General features: G+C 34.1%; 2 protein-coding genes across 2 annotated transcripts; one reads left to right on the forward strand and one right to left on the reverse strand.

Annotated features, from left to right (window-relative positions):
- Window positions 1-4533: 4533 nt before the first annotated feature.
- LOC306844424 (sodium- and chloride-dependent GABA transporter 2-like) lies at window positions 4534-11313 on the forward strand. Its single transcript, XM_079376540.1, has 14 exons — window positions 4534-4812; window positions 5387-5521; window positions 5845-5985; window positions 6427-6514; window positions 6741-6873; window positions 7075-7209; window positions 7349-7452; window positions 7664-7788; window positions 8093-8205; window positions 8302-8439; window positions 8635-8737; window positions 8819-8919; window positions 9055-9225; window positions 9407-11313. The coding sequence occupies exons 1-14, from the start codon at window positions 4644-4646 to the stop codon at window positions 9521-9523; spliced, it is 1773 nt and encodes a 590-aa protein (XP_079232666.1). The 5' UTR covers window positions 4534-4643; the 3' UTR covers window positions 9524-11313.
- Window positions 11242-18349, reverse strand: LOC306844444 (peptidyl-prolyl cis-trans isomerase-like 1). The gene is made up of 5 exons (XM_079376579.1): window positions 18103-18349; window positions 13007-13064; window positions 12117-12271; window positions 11795-11863; window positions 11242-11538 (listed from the first exon to the last, which is right to left on the reverse strand). The coding sequence occupies exons 2-5, from the start codon at window positions 13060-13062 to the stop codon at window positions 11318-11320; spliced, it is 501 nt and encodes a 166-aa protein (XP_079232705.1). The 5' UTR covers window positions 13063-13064; window positions 18103-18349; the 3' UTR covers window positions 11242-11317.
- Window positions 18350-19977: the final 1628 nt, after the last annotated feature.

Consider the following 19977-nt stretch of genomic DNA (forward strand, 5'->3'; position numbering starts at 1 on the left):
GTAATGAATATATGGAGAGGTGAGATCCATTAGGGTGTAAGTGACATTTTTGGTGAAATGGAGATCAAATGGAAGCTCTTAATGAGCTCATTCTACCAGCAAAAGTACTGTCATCCATGAGTATACAATTTTTTATTATAAACAATTGAAATTAGTACACAAAGTCAGATCAAACTAGGGTAAACTTTTAGTTTTGGCTCTCCTGTAAAGTTGGTAAAATGTCACTTACGCCTTGTGTAAATGTCTGGTTCTCACCCCTCTAAAACAAATCATTTTTATGTGCATTTAAATTAATTTAATAAAAACATATTAGTTAAACTTTTATTATTACTATTGCTAATTGGGTTGGAATATAGAAAATATCAGGTCTTGTTTTATTTTAAGAAAATGTTTAGAGTAAGAAAAGTGACTTTTTTATCACCAAACATTTCCTATTCAAAGCAATTAGAAAAAAAAAAACAATCAGTCTAAAGATTATGTGCTCCTCTTTTTTGAGCATTACGTTTTCATGTCAAGAGCCTGCCAGTTCATAATAAGCATCAATAGCATAATAATCACATTTAGGCTATACTTGAAATACTTTTAGATACTTTTCAGGTGCAGTTTAGTTTTAATATCTGTATTTTGGTGGCCTATTTTGATACGAAAAACATTTCTCAATATTTTGGGGGATTTGATTTAAGTCACGTGTCAGAAACATGAATAATTCTATTTTTTTAAATTCGAATCCATTTCTTTTGGAAAAAAATATCACGCCTATTACAAAAAAACAAAAAACAATTCCATAACACCCTGGAAAAAATAAAAAAATAGCCTACTGAGAACACCGACCACCTGTGATAACCCCAATTAATAACTGGCATCATGGCATTGTGGCTGCTAGGAAGTACACAGGTAAGCACCACTTATAATCTTAAGAAATAGTAAAATACAGCTTATTAATACTTATTTGATATCACATGTTTATAGCCTATAATTATTATCATCGTTATAATCATTAGTAATTTTCGCCTGCAAACCACACACATCACACTCGCGGACTCTCGTTTCAAACAAACCCAAATAGCGTCAACTTGAGTCTCAATGTCTAGAAGATGAGACCTCAAAGTGCTGTTGTCTTAGCGGAATCTCTACATAGCTAAGAAGAATATAAAATAATTTCAATTCAAATGAACATTTGGTGAGTAACTGTTAGCATTGTTAGTAAGCAGGCGGATCCACCGAAAAAGCTGTGCCACCCCAGAATTATCACAGAATAAAATATAAATGTAAGCAGTGTTTCATTTGCTACTTTATTATTGTTTTTGGACAAGTTTTTGTCAGCTAAGACATTTGTGAAATCATTTAATGAAGAACAAAAACATTAGAATTCTTAAATGACTAAACCCTTGGATGCCCAATGTTCCTTTCCCATAAACAAGATCAGGCTGGAATGTTCTGATGACAAGTAAATATTTGTTATTACTTTATTTCTCTCTCTCTGTCTCTGTCTCTGTCTCTCTCTCTCTCTTACGCACAAAACTGGCAGTTTGGTAATAACAGATCTAAGGATCCTCAAATGCAAAGTGTATCTTGCTTCAAGAGAGCAATCATACATTTGAATCTATTTTATAGTCATTCATTCATTAATTCATAATCATTTATCATTTCATCATTTTATTATTCCATTTAATCATATAATCATTTATAATATTCAGTATAACCATTATTCATTTATATTACTGGTTTTAATATTATTATTTTTCCATTGTTGTTTAGTCTTATGATGTGTGGTTTCAAGGGCTATTTGTCTTCATGAGTAAGAGATAAGCAAATTACTTTTTTCCAAGGTCACAGTTGTGAAGTAGTGATTTTCCATTGCTATGGCTTTTGGTATAATAATACTTTTTACTGGAACTTTACTCAAAGAAGATTATTAATACAGTTTTGGGTACCAGACAAGTTCCAGACAAGACTCGCTGGTGATGATGGGTTTTGGGTAGACAATTTGGGTATTTGACTAGTTGTTCTGTTACCAGACAAAATGAATATTTTCTGACAGGATCTGGCATCCGGGGCTGGACTTGATATTTCTGGCATGGAGACATGATCTAACAGTAAAAGAAAGGTTTTCACATTTAACTGCACCTGAGAATGCAACTTCACCCTGTAACAGTTAAGTATGTTTAAACAAAGTACCAATTATTTAACTGTATCATATTTAACTGTTTCATATTTATATAGCAAACCACAAAAACAAAACACATGATGATTTGTTTGTTTGTTTTAAATCCTTTGGGCATACAAACTAAATAGGCTATATAATGAATATTTTTATTATTATATTTTACTATTATACCTCTTGAAACGGCAGAGAATGAAGGAAAACAAAACATGGACTAAAAATGTCAAGATGCACTTCAGACTATTATGATATTATGTATAATGATCTGCAGGCAAAATAAAAATGTGGATCTTAACAAGGTGTATATACAAGGCAAAATAAATTGGATGTTTAGTTAGAGCGATAATTCTATTTGACCAAATTTTGATTCATTAATATTTTGTTAATTGCACAAACTATATTGTAAACATATTGCAACAAATAATGATTTGCCTTTTTTCTGTTATTTAATTTTAAAAAGAAAATATAGAAGTTGGCCCTGCTCTATAGCTATATGTATACAGTCAGGTGCTCTGACATCTAGGCTGAGAAAGATATGTTAACTGCAGAAGTTGTGCAAAATATCATCATAAAAATTTACAGGCATGGCTGATGTAATTCTTGAAGAATTTGCCAAAGGTGTTGAAAAATGTTCATTCACTTGATGTAATTAAGTGTAATTAAACTGTCAATACTTGAATCATTTTCTCACAAAACTTGCCTTGCTTATCAGTGTTGATCTGACAGTTTGTAAAGCTACAGTATTGTGTGTTTAAATCGAATTGCTGGTAAGAAACTACCACAAATTATAGAATGATTATTATGATTATTATGATTTCACTGATTACAGTTGTACTGTATATTAATAAAATACTGTTTTAATACTAAATACTTGAAATACCTTGAATTGAATTTAATCTGATTGCCAAGTGGACAATTTTGAGATATTTTTCTCATCACATTTTTCTCATAGAAAATATTTAAGAGGCATTTTGTATCGGCTTATACAATACATCAGTTAATCAATGCCATTCAGTTAATATATGTAATCTACAGTGCCTTCTCATCCTTCACCTAATCCAACAGGAAAGATGGGAAGATGCATTCCAAAGAATCTGCAATGATTCAACTCTTAAATAACAGATTTTTTTTAAAACAATTCAGTCGTGAGGTATATCAAATCCTGTGTTATAAAAGCTGTTCTGCAATGTTCCCATTAGTAATTTTTTGAGATGATATAAGCATGAATTTTGTAAGAAGGGCGGAGTCAAGACACTAGAGACAAAGTATGAGAACTTTAAGCTTGCATCATTTATTGCAATGCTTGATCTTTACTATTATTAAATTATGCATCAAATCAGATTTTTGAGCAGTTTATCCTCAACACAAGGCCATCTTGACCTTCCTAATACAAAGTCAAAACTAAGCACTTCTCAGATATGAACGTCTCCCATGAAAGCAATTAACAGATGCCATAAACACAGTCTAAATCAAAATAACTAGGGACATTCCTCATACCAGACTCCTTAAATGGCAGTATAGGAAAAAAATAATAGCACCTTAATATTTAATTCGAAGAGTAAATTCATAAAAGGCCCCTTATTTGTTAGATAAACATACACAAATCCCAATCCCATTTTCTTTACTATTATGTGTCAAAGATGATTTATCATAGTTGTGAAATATTGGGATTATAAACACAATTACTTTGTAAAATTAAATGTAAAAAATTACTGTAAATAATATTTATAAAAATCTTATACTAGGTGGTTGTGAAATTTCTTCTTTCGGGAAATTTTTGTAATGTTTCTATAAGAAATAGATATTTATATTTCTACTTTGTATAAGTTTATTTAACCTCCATTGTAGCCAACAGTATAGGAAGTATAAAGTTCTGCTGGTCTAAAATGATTTTAGGGGGATTGAATGTTATACTTTTTCATAAAGAGAAATCAAATAGTGCATATTTAAGAACATTCTAGTTATAATCAAAGTGCAAAATTTGTTAGTGGCAGGTACCCATTTTTTTCCCATGTCTCAGAAATCACTGAACAAAGATGAAAGTACAGAGATAATGGCTAGCAGCTGTCGGGTTACTAACGTCAGCAGATCAACCCCTCATAACCTCCATAACCAGAAGCTGAGTAAAGGGCACTAGAAGAACTGCACAGGTCACGGCATGATTGACAGCATAGATACACTGCTAAGAAGAAACCTTTTTTTTTTTTATTATTATTAAAAATGCCTGTAGTCACAGAACTAATAAACTAAGTGGAAGAACAAGTTAACACATCTCTACTCTTGTCCTCAGGATAAAAACACCTGGTAACCTGATCACACGCCGCCCACCCCAGTAATGCTTAAAAGCTGTGGTAAAGAATCACGCTAATACACAAGCACCCCAGTAATTCAGATATTCACTGTGTCTAGACTCGCTTCTTCAAATTATACACGCACACCTACATAAGCAAAGAGAGACACAGGCGTAAACACTGGGAGTATGGCAGGCTCCTCCACCAGTCGGACAGGGAATCAACAGGCTGATATAAGTCCCGAAGAGAGAGGCCAATGGGCAAACAAGATTGAATTTCTGCTGACTGTGGCCGGAGCTATCATTGGGCTTGGAAATGTTTGGAGGTTCCCATATCTTTGCTATAAAAATGGAGGAGGTAAGTAGTTTTGGACAATACTTTAGATAGTTTATGATAGGGTTGGTTATGGTTTTAATTTTATGTGTGACTAAGGCACTACATAATCTGATTTTTTTGTGAGTGATATGCCTATCTATCGCTTTACGGTTGTGATACTTATTAAGTAGCATTTATTTATAAACCATCTGTTTGTCAGTTTACATAATAAATCCCTGTGCGTGCTTGCTTCGGCAGCACATATACTAAAATAAATCCCTGTGCTTATTATATTATAAAGCCAGTTAACGTTTACAGTCAGTTACACATGTGAATTGCATTTCTATTCCAGGTGGGTAACAGTAAACAGGAACTTTTTTCCTAAACAATGTTCTATCTAATATTTTAGGTATTTCTAAAAATTTTAACTTGTAGCACCAAAATTTATGTAGAAAAGTTGAACTATCTATCTATCTATCTATCTATCTATCTATCTATCTGTCTGTCTGTCTGTCTGTCTGTCTGTCTGTCTGTCTATATCTGTCTGTCTGTCTGTCTATTTTTAATATAATATAATATAGTATATAATATTTTAATGACTCTCTTAAATCCTTAGGGGCTTTTTTTATTCCATATATCCTGTACCTGCTCACTTGTGGTATCCCGCTTTTTGTGCTTGAGACATCTTTGGGTCAGTACACCAGTCAGGGAGGCATCACATGTTGGAGAAAGATCTGTCCTCTTTTTGAAGGTGGGTTGCTCACTTATCAATTTGTATGCATTATGTGACGCTTCTTAAAATGTAGTTAAATTACATATTTGTTATGTCTCTTTTAAATAAATAAAGGTTTGTAGCATATAGTTTTCATCTATTATACTAATTTAGTGGTCCACAATTAGTTTAGCTAATTGCTAAATATGTTATTAAATTTTAAACAGTGTCCTCTATCTCTAGCATGTACTTTTTCATATTTTTATTGCAAACTGAATGTTACATGATTTCAGTTTATTAGCAAGTAAAATAAGGTAACATTTGTTTAAAAAAATCCATGTTAACACAACACTCTTTTTCAGGAATGGGTTATGCCAGTCAAATTATTATTGTCTATGGCTCAATTACCTACATCATCATCATAGTCTGGGCCTTCCTGTACCTTTTCTCAGCCTTCAGTGTGGAACTGCCCTGGGCCAGCTGCAGCAATCAGTGGAACACAGGTACATTTGGTTAAAGGTCAGATGTATGTAGGCCTTGAATCACAATAACAACAATTACCAGTATATTTTTTCATAGGCTGAGTTTTTGATGGGGTGCTGGCACATTAATAGTTTCTAAGCTGGAATTAAAATGTCCTACTTAGACAAGATTTTCTAAAAAGAAAATATAATGTGGAGGAATTTAATTAAGTTGTTATAGCTAGCATTTTCATGCAAGTTTGTGATTTTTTTTATTGTGATTACATTGTTTATATTAAATGTGTCAGTACATTGATGCTTATGCCAGGAATAGAGTATGAAATGTATAGAATCTTGTTTAGCTCCTTTGTATGAACCAGATGTTTTGATAAATTTCATCAGGCTAGGTCTGGGTATAAGGCTTCTGCATGATTGTTACCATATGTTATTTGCGTTCATCTATTTGTATCTCTTTGGTGTTAGATGCTTGTATTGTGCTTAGTGGGAAGAATTCTAGTTCAGGGTGGACGTCTCCTCTTAATGCCTCTTCCTCTGTGATGGAATTCTGGCGGTGAGTTAAATAAAAATGCAATTAACATTCACATAACAATTAATATTAAAGACATTTTATAGATTTTACTGGACATGGTACCATGTTAAAATGGTGCACCGTGGTGTATGAAATGAATATGAAAATGATTTGCTTGTGTCTATCATTTCACATACAGCAGTTCATTTATATAAGTCAGCCAACTCACTATTTTATTATATCGTTTAAATGCTTTCTGCATGTTCAGTCACAGAGTTTTGCGACTGTCCAGTGGAATACAGCATTTGGGCACAGTAAGGTGGGACTTGGCTCTTCTTCTCTTACTTGTTTGGATCCTGATCTACTTCTGCATCTGGAAAGGCGTGAAATCTACTGGGAAGGTTACACACATTCGTATTAGGCCTGCCTGTTATGAAAAGCTAAGAGCGTAATGACAAAATGTCCTGCAAATGGCTTAAGTATGTAAATATTTCAAATCTTTTGATTATCAGTATCAGGAAACAACTTTTAGCATGCAATACTCAGATACTGTATATTACTTTCAATTAAAAGTCTAACTAAAATAATTATTATATTTATAGGCAGTCTATTTCACAGCAACATTCCCTTACGTTATGCTCCTGATACTGCTCCTACGAGGGGTCACTTTACCTGGTGCCATCAACGGCATCCACTACTACATGTACCCAGATCTGACACGGCTAGCTGACCCACAGGTAAAGGCATTCGAAAGCCTAGAATGGTTTACTGAAAATCTGGATTGATAAATTAATCAACCATCTCAATAGTTTTTGCTATATCCTGTTTTTTTATGTTGCTCTTTCTGAATTGTATCACTCGTTTTGTCTTTGTAAGGTATGGATGGACGCTGGTACTCAAGTCTTTTACTCTTATGCCATATGTCTTGGATACCTCAGCTCTCTTGGAAGCTATAATCAATATAACAATAACTGTTATAGGTGAGTGTGCATAATATGAAGTACAATATTTTATTTGAACTGATAAAAGAGATTAATTTTATCTGTAGTTCTGAAATTGGTCCTTTTCTCTCTTCTCTACCTCTCTTTCTAGATCTATATAAAATATTACACAATATTTGACCATTTTTACACAAAAATATTTGTGATCTGACTTTGTTAATTTGAGCATTTCTAAAAAATGTTCCTACAGGGACTCTTTCTACCTCTGCTTGCTGAACAGCGGAACCAGTTTTTTAGGTGGGTTTGCCATTTTTTCTATTCTGGGACACATGGCACAGGAGCAGGGGGTGGACATATCCCTTGTGGCCGAGTCTGGTAAGTAAGAGAAAACATTTTTTATAGTTTTTTTTTTTTTAACAATACATTACAACATACCAAATGAACTATCAAATTGAAATGTGAATGGAATAACATTGTTTGTTTTAATACATAATTGTTATGTCAATAGTCTAATAATCAAACAAATTAAGGCAAACTCCATTATTTGTCATCCTACTGGATTTCCGTTCACATCCCATTATTTATTTGATCGCTATGTAATGGAAGGGGTAATGCATGGATACTGTAAGATACTTTAGGTGGTGTTGGTCATTGTCCCTCTTCCCTTGGCTGTCGTCAGGTCCAGGACTGGTGTTTATAGTGTATCCTCAGGCGGTGACAATGTTGCCATGGTCTCAGTTCTGGGCTGTGTGTTTCTTTATCATGATCATCCTCTTGGGCTTGGACAGCCAGGTTAGACCTCCTTCTCTTTCTTAGCCTAACATCTGTTGTTTTGCTCTTCCCCCTGTTCCTGCCTCCCCATCCAATGTCCTTTTTTGTGTCACTCAGTTTGTTGGACTTGAGAGCATAATGACGTCGGTGACAGATATCTTTCCCACGGTGTTGAGACGTGGCTTTAGAAGAGAGCTGCTGCTTTTAGGGATTTGCCTTGTCTGCTACCTGACGGGCCTCTTCATGATCACAGAGGTTGGCCCAAGACAATTCAGCTAATAAATAAAAAATCAACAAGCAACCTTACAGTCAACCTTAAATCAGCTCAGATTTGCAGATTTCACTTATGTTACACTGAAATCAAACATAAGGCGTGTGCATTCTATGGCTTTGAATACTATTCATTAGAATATCATTGCTTTTATAAGTATCCTTCTTTCTGTTTCACAGGGTGGTCTGTACATCATTCAGTTGTTTGATCATTACGTGTGTAGTGGAGCCACTCTCCTGTTCCTGGCTACTTGTCAGTCTGTGGCCATTGGCTGGGTTTATGGTGAGTAGCCTACACTTAAATGTGCCTTAAAATTGAACTTACTACTTTTTCATTGGGCTTTATGTGCTTATTCTCTCCCAGGTGCTGACCGATTCTATGAGAACATAGAAGACATGATTGGCTACAAACCCTGTTCCATGATGAAGTACTGCTGGCTCTATGTCACCCCCTTTGTCTGCGTAGTAAGTCTGTTTCTATCACAGGGTAAAATGGGAACACATTTGAGCGAAACACAGTATTTGATATGCACCACATGTAAAAAAAACTAAAAACAAACAAAATAATCAAAGTACATTTTTGTCAATTGTTTTCTGTAGGGCACCTTTATCTTCTCTCTGGTCAAGTACAGTCCCCTGAAGTTTAATAACACATATATGTATCCGTGGTGGGCATACGGTATTGGCTGGTTCCTCGCAATATCCTCTCTCTCTCTCATCCCCATTAACATGATTTACAAACTCTACAAGGGGAAAGGGACTTTCTGGGAGGTAGGTGTTATCAAGAAAAATAAAAATGAATGAACATTTTAATGTCTAGAAATTTCTCTGAACCCTTTAACAGAACCAGCAGGCAACAGTTGTTTCACAACAGGAATGAATTTCTTTCATTTCCTATGGATTGAAATGTAATGGGGATAAGTGAAAAATCTTTTGTGTGTGTTGCCCTCAGCGTCTCCAGATGGCATGCACTCCAGCAGAGGATCTACCTCAGTCTCAGAGACCCTCGGCACATGATTATACTCTGTCATCCTGTACAGACAGAGAAAAGACCCCAGACAACCTTTAATGTTCAACTGCCATTACGCCAACCGTACCTATATATTAAATATCAGTTCAGTCAATTAGTCCAAATGGGAAAATTTATTAAGTTTTTCATTTTGAAGAAGAAATTAGTTACAGTATGTGGCCTAGTGGTAGTTAAGCTAATATTAAACAGGCAAAAGTTTAACTTAAGACAACAGCTGACACAACTGCATATATCCTTCCTTCTGCATAAAGCAATTAATAGTGCCTTGTTTTATATAAAACATTTATTTATGGACTGTAATCTATTAGTGGTGATTGTGAGCCCACCTTTTTACAAAATATATATAAAAAAAAAGCGATGATTATTTGTTTCACAGCTAACACTGAATCTTGCTTTTACAGATGCAGATACTTTTACTATACAAACGCATACTGTACATAAGTACAAACTGCCTTAAAGCAGAGCGGCCATGACGAACAAAGCATTCATGCATTTTGACAGTTGGGTATTCTCAGGGGACAGCTTATTAGCGATTTTCTTTATGATTTTCTCATGCAAGTTAACCTACTATGAGATAAATTGAGCCTTCAGGCACTGTTTTTATGTGATCCAAGAGCTTTATTGATATTTCTTTCAGTAATATTAAGTGTTTCACATACCTTGAGGGCATTATGTAAAATTTTAATCAGCACCAAGGTTTTGGAAAATACAAGTCATGGATAGGGAGATATATGTATTTTTATAGTTGTATGTTTTGTAGTATGTTGTCTTTTATAGTAGTTTTTTAAACTCATATTCTAGTATCTTTTTTAGATTTATTATACATATAAAACAAAAACAGTATAAATGTATTAAAAAAAAAAAGTAAACGTATCAGAATGTAGTGGAGGAATCTTTTTAGCATCCTTCAGATTAGTCTAAATCACACATACAGAAGTGTGTTTCGTGTATTTTAGATTATTTAGAGAAATAATTTTTCTTTCCGTCTGGTCATTTTCCCAATCTCCCAGATGATAAAAAGCAATGCTTTCAAATAATTTATACTACTCATAGAGAGCAAGCATTTTTAGGCTCCAACAATAATAGGATTTTGTGGGTCATAACCTCTATGGCTTTGTTTACTTTTTTCCATAGACACAGATTAAGTTTAATCCAGGAGAGCTGCATTCTGAAATGTGGGTTTTCCATAAAAATCCTTTGAAGTCTAGGATCATAAAACATCTGTCCAGAAAACCGGGATTATGGTGATATTGGTTTCAACTGATGTTGTTCTGCCAAAAAAAGTCACTGCTAGGCCATGTTGTGCGCGTTATTTCTGTTTAACCCTTTTCACCTAACATTTACTCAATATACAGTTTTAAATATTTAATAATTAGCATCATTGCCAGGAGTTAGAAAAGACAATGATTTATGATTACATATTCTGTTGGTGACCTTGTGCTGTGCCATGAGTAAGCTTTATTTCTGTAATTGATATGAGAAATTGTACGATCAAGTTTTATCTTGTTCTGTTTCAAAGAAAGAATTTCAAATCTATGAGCAACTAATGCAGTGTGACTGTGCTGAAATCATGATTGTCCTCTCCAATTACATCTCCAAACAATTCTTAACCTTTCTGTGTCATTTGGTGTAATGTAAAGGAATGTACACATTAAATAGCCATTTTTCTGTAATAAACCCAAACTCATATAGTTAAGACGCCACCATGTGGTCATTGATATGTACTGGGGGAATCAAGAGAGCAGAGAGTATATTTTATGAAAACTCTGAAAGTTTAATGTAATAAAAGGACTGTACAAAAATAAGGCATAAAACGTTATGCAAGCAGACGTTTCAGTTAGGTAGATTCACTCTGAGAATTTTAATGTCATCCATAGGGCGGTCCTGACTATTGGTTTCAACCATGCCAATACGATTAACAACTCCAATGCCCTGGCAGACCCGTCCAAATATAGTGTGTTTCCCATCCAGCCACTGTGTGGGAGCCAACGTGAAGAAGAACTGGCTTCCGTTTGTATCTGGCCCTGCATTGGCCATTGCGAGAATTCCAGCACCTACAAAATATATAAATAAATCAAGCACAGGCTGATTTGTAATATAAATACTTAAGCTGTAAACTAGTTCTTATGCTGGATCTTTATTTTTTATTTTTTATAAAAGTATGCCGTAGATTTGTGAACTGACAAAATATTTCCTGAGCAATTTATGGAATCTACTGAGCAGCTTACAAACTTGTCATAGTTTTATAAATAGCAGTGCTTTTAACAATACTATTAAATCTACTCATGCATTATTTGTTATATTACTCACCTGTAAATTTCAACTCTGGATGCAATTCATCTTCAAACTGCTTGCCATATATAGATGCACCACCACGACCTGCAGACATAAAATAGATTATATAGAAATACATTTTACAAACTCACAGTAAATAAAATGGAAGTCCATTGTACTGACGACAAAGTAGATTGTTTCGCTTGATAAAACATTCACCACCTTTATGCCATTTCTCAACAGCCACTTAAATCAGCGTACTGTGATTCATTTTATGGAATTGTGATTCATTTTATGGAATTCTCAAATGAAATATCTAAAAGGAGTGTTGATTGATGAGTGTTCCTTTTATCTTCACCTGTCCCTGTTGGATCGCCTCCTTGAACCATGAAGTCTTTGATGATCCGGTGGAACTTGGTGTTGTTGTAATATCCTCTTCTGCCCAGCTCTGCGAAATTCTTGCAGGTTTTTGGCGCATGATTCCAGTACAATTCAAGCACGACAGTTCCCATCCTGGAAAGACAGTGTAAAGTGAGGCTTGGTCGTAATATGCTAAGTAGCTGCAAATTATTATTATTATTTGATTAAAACAGATTGAAACAGACAGTTGATAAAAGATAAGTAAAGATTCCTTTAAAATATTATCATTCTGGAAAGAAAATAGAAAAAAAATAATTTTTCCATTCAAAATACTTAATAATTAGGGATGTAGAGTAGGGGTATTACATTGTAAATATTTCTCCATAAAGTTTAATAGTGCTTCTTTCTTTCTTTAAAGGAGCATAAAGACTTTTTCAGTGACTCCTCTTCTAGTAAAAGTCAGTCAGTTTTGTGAATGTAGTATTTGCCATTAAGAATATAGAAACACTCCATCATCTAGCTGCTGTATGTAAGACCATGCAACATCTTTTAGAGAATTAAAAGTTAAAAAATCTTAAAATTTACAATCATTTAATACATAATAAATTAAAATTAATACGGGACGACGTAATTACGTTACAACGCAAAAGAACGCGTGCATTTTGCGAATGAGTTGTGTATCACAGCACCATCTCTGATCTAAAACAATGTAACCAGTACAACTGATCAACGTGAACTTGTTTAATACAAACATGCAGCAAAGATTTACGTTTGTATACATCTATAAATAATGAAACGATTAAACCAATGATCACAGCTTTACTTCTGTGTAATCAAAACGTGACTCATTCATTCACATCTATTACTAATGTCTATTCTGCGACTCACGTTGTGTCCACCGATACTGTGGGGGGTTGCCAAGAATCCGGAGGAATTCCAGACATGTCTGTTGGTCAACAAATATGGTTTGTTAGAAAGTATTAATTTTTATTTTTAAACTATGTCACAAAGCGTGATAAGGAAGTAGTAGCCCTGTTCGGTTTATTCGTTATTGTAAACCCTCAAGACCACATGATGTAAGTGCTGCTATCTAGTGGACTGGATGATAAAGTCATGCTGTCTGGGTTACATCCTCATACACTCGCTAGGCTATATACACGACCAAAACTGTCCAAAATGTTTATACACTATATTGCCAAATGTATTGGGACACCCCCTTCTAATGAACAGGTTTGATTACTTTAGTAATTTCCATGAGGACAAATCTTAATTAAGCATATAATGATATTCTAGGGAATTGTGTGCTTCTAATTTTAACAGTTTGGGCAGGACCCTTTTCTCTTCTAACATGACAATGCCTCTGTGTATAAGGCACGGTTCAAAAAATAAATGAGTGATTCAGTCAGTGTGGAAGAACCTGACTGGTCTAGTCCTGATCCCAGCTGAACACCTCTGGTGTGACTTTAAATGCGGATCTTGAGCCAAAAACTCATCACCAAACACCAATGACTTGTACGGCCAAAAGTGTTGGGACACCCCCTTCTTTAGAACAGAAAAAGGCACTAACAAAACTGTAGCAACAAAGATGGAAAAATAATTCATGTATTTAAAAAGTGTATTTCCATCTCTGTTGCAACAGTTTTGGACGTGTCAACAATATATATATATATATACACTGCCCTCCAAAAGTTTGGAAACGCCCTTGAAAACTGCGGTTTTGGACAATACTAGCATGAATCGTTTTTAATTTGTGATCATTTTGCACTGATAAGGGACAACACAAACTACGAAAACATATTTTATTGCATAAAAAGTTTTTACATAGAAAAAACTTTCGATTAATCAGAATATCCACCATTAGCAGCTATTACAGCTCTGCATAATCTGGGCATCCGAGCTGTCAGTTTATTCAAACACTGACTTTGAATTGGCAATCAATTGTTGAAGCTACAGTATCTTTTAAAAACCTGGGGCAAGTTTAAACCAGTAACCAGGCATCACAGCTGTCTGTCTTTGACATGTATATATTGCCATTATTATGTTTTATTTCTGGTCTTCAATGATAATGCAAGTTACTTTAATGTATTTGCACCAAAAAATGATAAGGATTTATGCTGATATCGTCCAAAACCACACTTTTCCAGGGGTGTTTCCAAACTTTTGGAGGGCAGTATATGTACAAGTCATTGGTGTTTGGTGATGAGTTTTTGGCTCAAGATCCACATTTAAAGTCACACCAGAGGTGTTCAAATGGGATTAGGACTTTGCTTTATGCAGACCAGTCAAGTTCTTCCATAATGACTGAATCAGTCATTTATTTTTTAACCTTGCCTAATAATACACAGAGGCACTGTCATGTTAGAAAAGGGTCTTGTCCAAACTGTTGCTATAAAATTAGAAGCACACAATTCCCTAGAATATCATTATATGCTTAATTAAGATTTGTACTCATGGAAATTAGTAAATTAATACTAAAATAGTCAAACCTGTTCATTAGAAAGGGGTGTCCCAATACTTTTGGCAATATAGTGTAGTATGATAATATGTAGTATATTTTTCTAGTTTGGCTCTGTTCTAAAATATTTTACTGGCTATTTATTGCTCTGCACATTTTTGTGTAAATTAAATGTTGAAAGGTATAGTGTGATCAGACAAAAATTTAATTGTTTAAATCTGTTCATTCAAAAAATAAAATGTACCTGCATACAAGGTGAATTATGTAATATCAAAAATTGTCAAAATGTGGCAATCCTGTGTTTCATATACAAATTGACACACAAAGTCAAATACCTATTTGATTGTAATTCACTTTTATTGTGTTTATTGACCAAAATACACAATATATGTACATGTAGTGTGCATTTAAGCAAAATATGCATACATACAATTAAACAATATAAAGAGTCAGAACCATATTCTTTAATACATGTTTAAGAAAATTACACATATCAGGTACAGCATTTAAAAGACTTAAAAAAAGAAGATCACTCTAAACACTGCTTAAAAAGTAAATAAATAAATGAAAAACTCATCCTTTGTGGCAGTGTAGGTAAGGAAGGAAAAGGAAAAATGGTGATCAAATTCCTTGTGATTGATGGCATTACCAGGCAGTATTAGACAGAGTATCAACATCTAAACTTGCCTGGTAAGACACAAATCAGAGGATTTTACTGCAGCGGAGAGGCAGAAGAAAGGGTCTGATTTCATGTGACTGTAGAAGAGGTAAAAGCAGACAAAAAAGAAAATGACAGAATTAAGGTTATTTTTTCAGGAGAAAGATCTTGAAGGAAACTGTTTCAAGATCTGTTAGTAAAGGATAAAGTGCAAGCAGAGATTCAAAGGGGTATTGTCAGAATAAAGCGTCAGCATCCAAGTGGATTTTGAGATAACTTGGTAAGTATGTTTTATATGGACAAAAACAGCTAAAATGTTATTCAAAATATCTTCTTCTGTGATCGTTTGTCTCGTACAGGTATGGAACGGCATGAAGGTGAGTAAAAGAAGACAGAATTTTCATTTCTCGGTAAACAACACTCCCCTGAAATGACTTATGGGCAGAAAATTACCTTATTTCCTCATTCACATTCAGAATACAACCACATTTTACTGAGTCATGCTTACAGATCCATTTTCCATAGAAACTAATTTTTCATATAAGTTGTCCCTTCAGTCTGTGTGTTATTTATATCTTTCTTTTATCATTTACTTGTTTAAATCACATAAAAACTTAGAATTTTCTTTGCACATTCCATCGTAGAATACATAATAGCCTGCAAAATAAGTGAAATGGGTTTCAAATCAGCAACACACACACATAAAACCTAATAATTTTTAATATTTTCCTGACTGGCATTAATTCCTCTTTAGCACAGCAAACAGGAAAGGTGAATTGTGTAGGTGCAATTCAATTAGTGTTTGTCACACAGATCTCAGGTTTCATGCACACAATAAGAAAAGGAGGATGAACTGATCGCTGAACGGCACATTACACGATAGAGGGTGTGCGAGTATGGAGGAATTACTTTTGTGACATTCATGAAGGCATTTGGATGTAACAGGGTGGGGTTTATAACTTTACTGAAGTGAGAGGATCTATATTCATACCTCTTCTTTTAATTACAATCTCATCCAGTCTTCCTGGTTTAAATCATTAACTTGATTTATCAAAGAACATTTAAACACATTCTAAAGTCAAAAAATGCTACATTCCACACTTGATCACAAATTTGAAAACATTTTCTGTTCATTTACTATTAAAGTCATGGTCACTGAGCCCCCAGAGTGCATCGTTACCAGACAGTGTTAGAACATCAGTGAACAATCAAGCACTGCCAGGTAAGATGTACCCTAGAGACAACGAATGAACTTCTTCTGCATCATAGTATTCAAATGATCCAGCCAAAGAATACACATCTTTTCATAGCATACTTTCCTTTGTGTATTTGTGTGTGCGTTTATTTGCATAGTCTGCACATCCACACCCAGATGCAAAGCATTTGTAACGATGCTTGAGGAGGACCATCTGCATCATTACCAGGCAGTATTAGAGAAGATATAACATCCAAAACTGCCTTGTAAGATGGAGATAGTCATCCAGTGTTTGCCATGTTTTTTTTTTCCATCTAATTGTTTTCAGTTCGGCATGAAACATGAGGGGAGGCAAGGACTCTCTGCTAATGTCTATCACTATAAAATCAGAATTACTGTACTTTACAAAGACATTGTAAGGTGTTTGTTAATGATTATCTATTTTCATGACTGGCCCATCTTTTTTATAGCTTTGTGGATTTCCTTTAAACACTCCTTATCTTGCAACAGACCCCAAAGGCTTTTGATGTAAGCATATTACCGTGCATGTTCATTTGGACTGGACCACTTACAGTTTCACTATGCACTTATTAATTTTCTTGAAAGCTATTATTAGAAAAAACGAAAACATTGTAACACCAGAAGTTTATTTTTTAGGTGTACGCGCTGGCCTGCATCCTTAGAAACCATGACCTTTGAGACGTCTCCATCACCTGGGAGAGTTTGACTAATTGGTCGCACCTTCATCAAAACAAAATTGCGTCTACAGTCTCCAAATCCCATTACAGTCACACAACATAGATGGTAAGGAAAGCGCTTAGTCATGCTAATCAAAATGGCTGATCTTTGTCGCCTATACCTGAGTGTGCACCCGACTGACCCTTAACCTGTACAATAGATTAGATAAGATTAGATTAGATAGCTTGCTTTCAGTAGTAAGTGAGTTAAGTAAGTTTTTACATTTTGGCTCTATTGTTGTTTAAAGTCAAAGCTCACAGTAAAATCGAAATGATCAATTAAGGTTACATTTTCTCTTCCTTGTACCTTTTTATTAGAACACTTTCAAGTGAAGAGAGGAAAAATTGTGTATATGAGATTGTATCAGCAATCAGATTTTATGAGCGTGTGTCCATGTATCAACCAATTTTTAAAGATTATAAATAGTTTCTCAAATGCAAAACTATTTTCTAATTTATGTTTAATTTGTACAAAACACCTTATATTATAACATTAAAAACTTTTGTTGCATAACTGAATATAATTTATTTTAATGCTTTACATTTTCTACTTCATACCCCCTTTGTTTTAAACTGATCAAACAGGTTTGACACATTACGGAAGTGAAAGTTAACATGCTGGGCACTCATAGTCCTTTATGTTTCACAAATCTTAATTATCTATATTTCAGACTAAAATTAATACTTGATTTTTACACGAAAGAATGAAAGGAAGATTTTGTTTATCTAAAATATAATTGTTTTTCCATCTCATTGTCCTTTTTAATAGTTTACTATTAGCATTTACTAATAGTAAACTATAATATTGTATATATTACCTGAGATACATATAAAAATATATATTTTTGCAATTTATTATTATTTTTTTGCAATTGTTTAGTCAAATTGTTGAACATATTCAAATAATAATAATAATAATAATAAAAAACTATTCGTTACCCTATGAATTCCTGTTGCAGTCATTCAGTATGGAGTCCCGGACAAGAGATGCCATTGTGTCGCAGCGTCGCTTTAGCTGAGGAAGATCACTTCCTGCTCCTTCCTTGTTAAAGGTATGATTGCTCATTCCACGGTAGGCCAAACCTCTCAAACCGGTCTAAAGGCACCTGATGAAGACGCATAGACAATAGTAATGGAGTCTCAAGCATGAGAAGAAACACAATCTCCTAAAACTCCTGAAGCGAAGAAACCGTTCCTACAAAACATCTAGGTTTTCAGGTAAACCTTGGAGCCCTGCCCAGGTGTCATTTTTACGCTGGGACCAATCCCTGGCCTTCTTCTAAGAGCAGGTGTGTCTTTTGTTCTGTGATTGGTTAGTTTAATGTGGAAGTGCCTCTGGGTTTCAGAGTACACAAATGAGACAAGCTTTTAACCTTCAAAAAGACCACGCCCCATCCTCCGTCTCTCTTGTTCTGGGTCAGACTGCAGGGCAACAGACAAGAATAAGCCTCTTCTCCTCTTTATTCAGTGTTACTCTCCTTTCTACCGCTCATCATTAGATTAGAACTGTAAAAAAGCATTCAGCAATCAGTAAAAGTGTTCTCTGTGAGGCCCTATGATCATTTACATTGTTTACACTGATAATAAACTCCACTGGGGCATTGAATAGACAATATGAAAACAGCAGAAATTAAACTGAAGGCCCAGATAAATATGCTTTTTACTGTAGTTCTACATTATTAATTTAAATAATCTGTAATTCAAAGACATGAACAGAAACCATGATAGATAAACCGTTAATTTTTTACAACAATTATGCAAGATTATCAAAAAATGTTTAACATCAAGGTATGAATCAAATTGTCCTTCTGTTATAAATTTAAACAATTTGATTATTAAATTCAGACTGGCTTATCAGTTCAAATTGTCGTGAGAGTTTGTGTTCATTTTTATAACTTAAAGATGAAGATAAAGTAATAAGTCTGCACACCTGTAATATTTTATCTTAAATATGGTACACACACACACACACACAAACAGACATATGTGTGTGTGTGTGTGTGTGTGTGAGACCCTGGACCACAAAACCAGTCATAAGTAGCATGGGTATATTTGTAGCAAAAGCCAAAAATACATTGTATGGGTCAAATTTATCGATTTTTCTTTTATGGCAAAAATCATTAGGATATTAAGTGAAGATCATGTTCCATGAAGATATTTTGTACCATAAATATATAAAAACTTAATTTTTAATTGGTAATATGCATTGCTAAGATCTTCATTTGGACAACTTTAAAGGTGATTTTCTCAATATTTTGATTTTTTTTGCACCCTCAGATTCCAGATTTTCAAAACGTTGTATCTTGGCCAAATATTGTCCTATCCTAACAAACATCAGTGGAAAGCTTATTTATTCAGCTTTCAGATTATGTATAAATGTCATTTTCCAATATACCCTTTTGACTGGTTTTGTGGTCCAGGGTCACACACATATATATATATATATATATATATATAGATATATATGTGTGTGTGTGTTTGTGGAAAAGGCACTTCGTCAGCAGACTGTTGACTATAAAAATAAAGATCCACTCCCTTTGCCATCATAAAAGTACTATTAAATTGTGCTTTTAGCATTTAGAGCTATATTTAAGGTTTCATTGGACAATGAAGTGCTTGTGCTAAAGGTCTGTTCAGAGATAGGTAGCATCACTTGCATGGACTGCTTCAAAAAGAGCAGGTAAAAAAAGCTCAGTTTGCTTCTTTTTTGGCCATGAATCTGCAGATATTTTTAAGTGTGTGTGTGTATATATATATATATATATATATAGTTTGTCTATTTGATGCACATAATTCTTTAAACAAAAAAAATGT

Source organism: Barbus barbus (assembly GCF_936440315.1).
Source record: "Barbus barbus genome assembly, chromosome: 25".
NCBI lineage: Eukaryota > Metazoa > Chordata > Actinopteri > Cypriniformes > Cyprinidae > Barbus > Barbus barbus.

Excerpts from the sequence above, each read along its gene's own strand:
- LOC306844444 (XM_079376579.1), bottom strand. The coding sequence starts at position 13,062 with ATGTCTGGAATTCCTCCGGATTCTTGGCAACCCCCCACAGTATCGGTG. Across the intron at positions 12,272-13,006 it reads ACAGTATCGGTGGACACAAC|GATGGGAACTGTCGTGCTTG; the intron begins GTGAGTCGCAGA and ends CTGTCTTTCCAG. Across the intron at positions 11,864-12,116 it reads AGGCGATCCAACAGGGACAG|GTCGTGGTGGTGCATCTATA; the intron begins GTGAAGATAAAA and ends TTATGTCTGCAG.
- LOC306844424 (XM_079376540.1), top strand. The coding sequence starts at position 4,644 with ATGGCAGGCTCCTCCACCAGTCGGACAGGGAATCAACAGGCTGATATA. Across the intron at positions 7,210-7,348 it reads CACGGCTAGCTGACCCACAG|GTATGGATGGACGCTGGTAC; the intron begins GTAAAGGCATTC and ends TGTCTTTGTAAG. Across the intron at positions 9,226-9,406 it reads GGAAAGGGACTTTCTGGGAG|CGTCTCCAGATGGCATGCAC; the intron begins GTAGGTGTTATC and ends TGTTGCCCTCAG.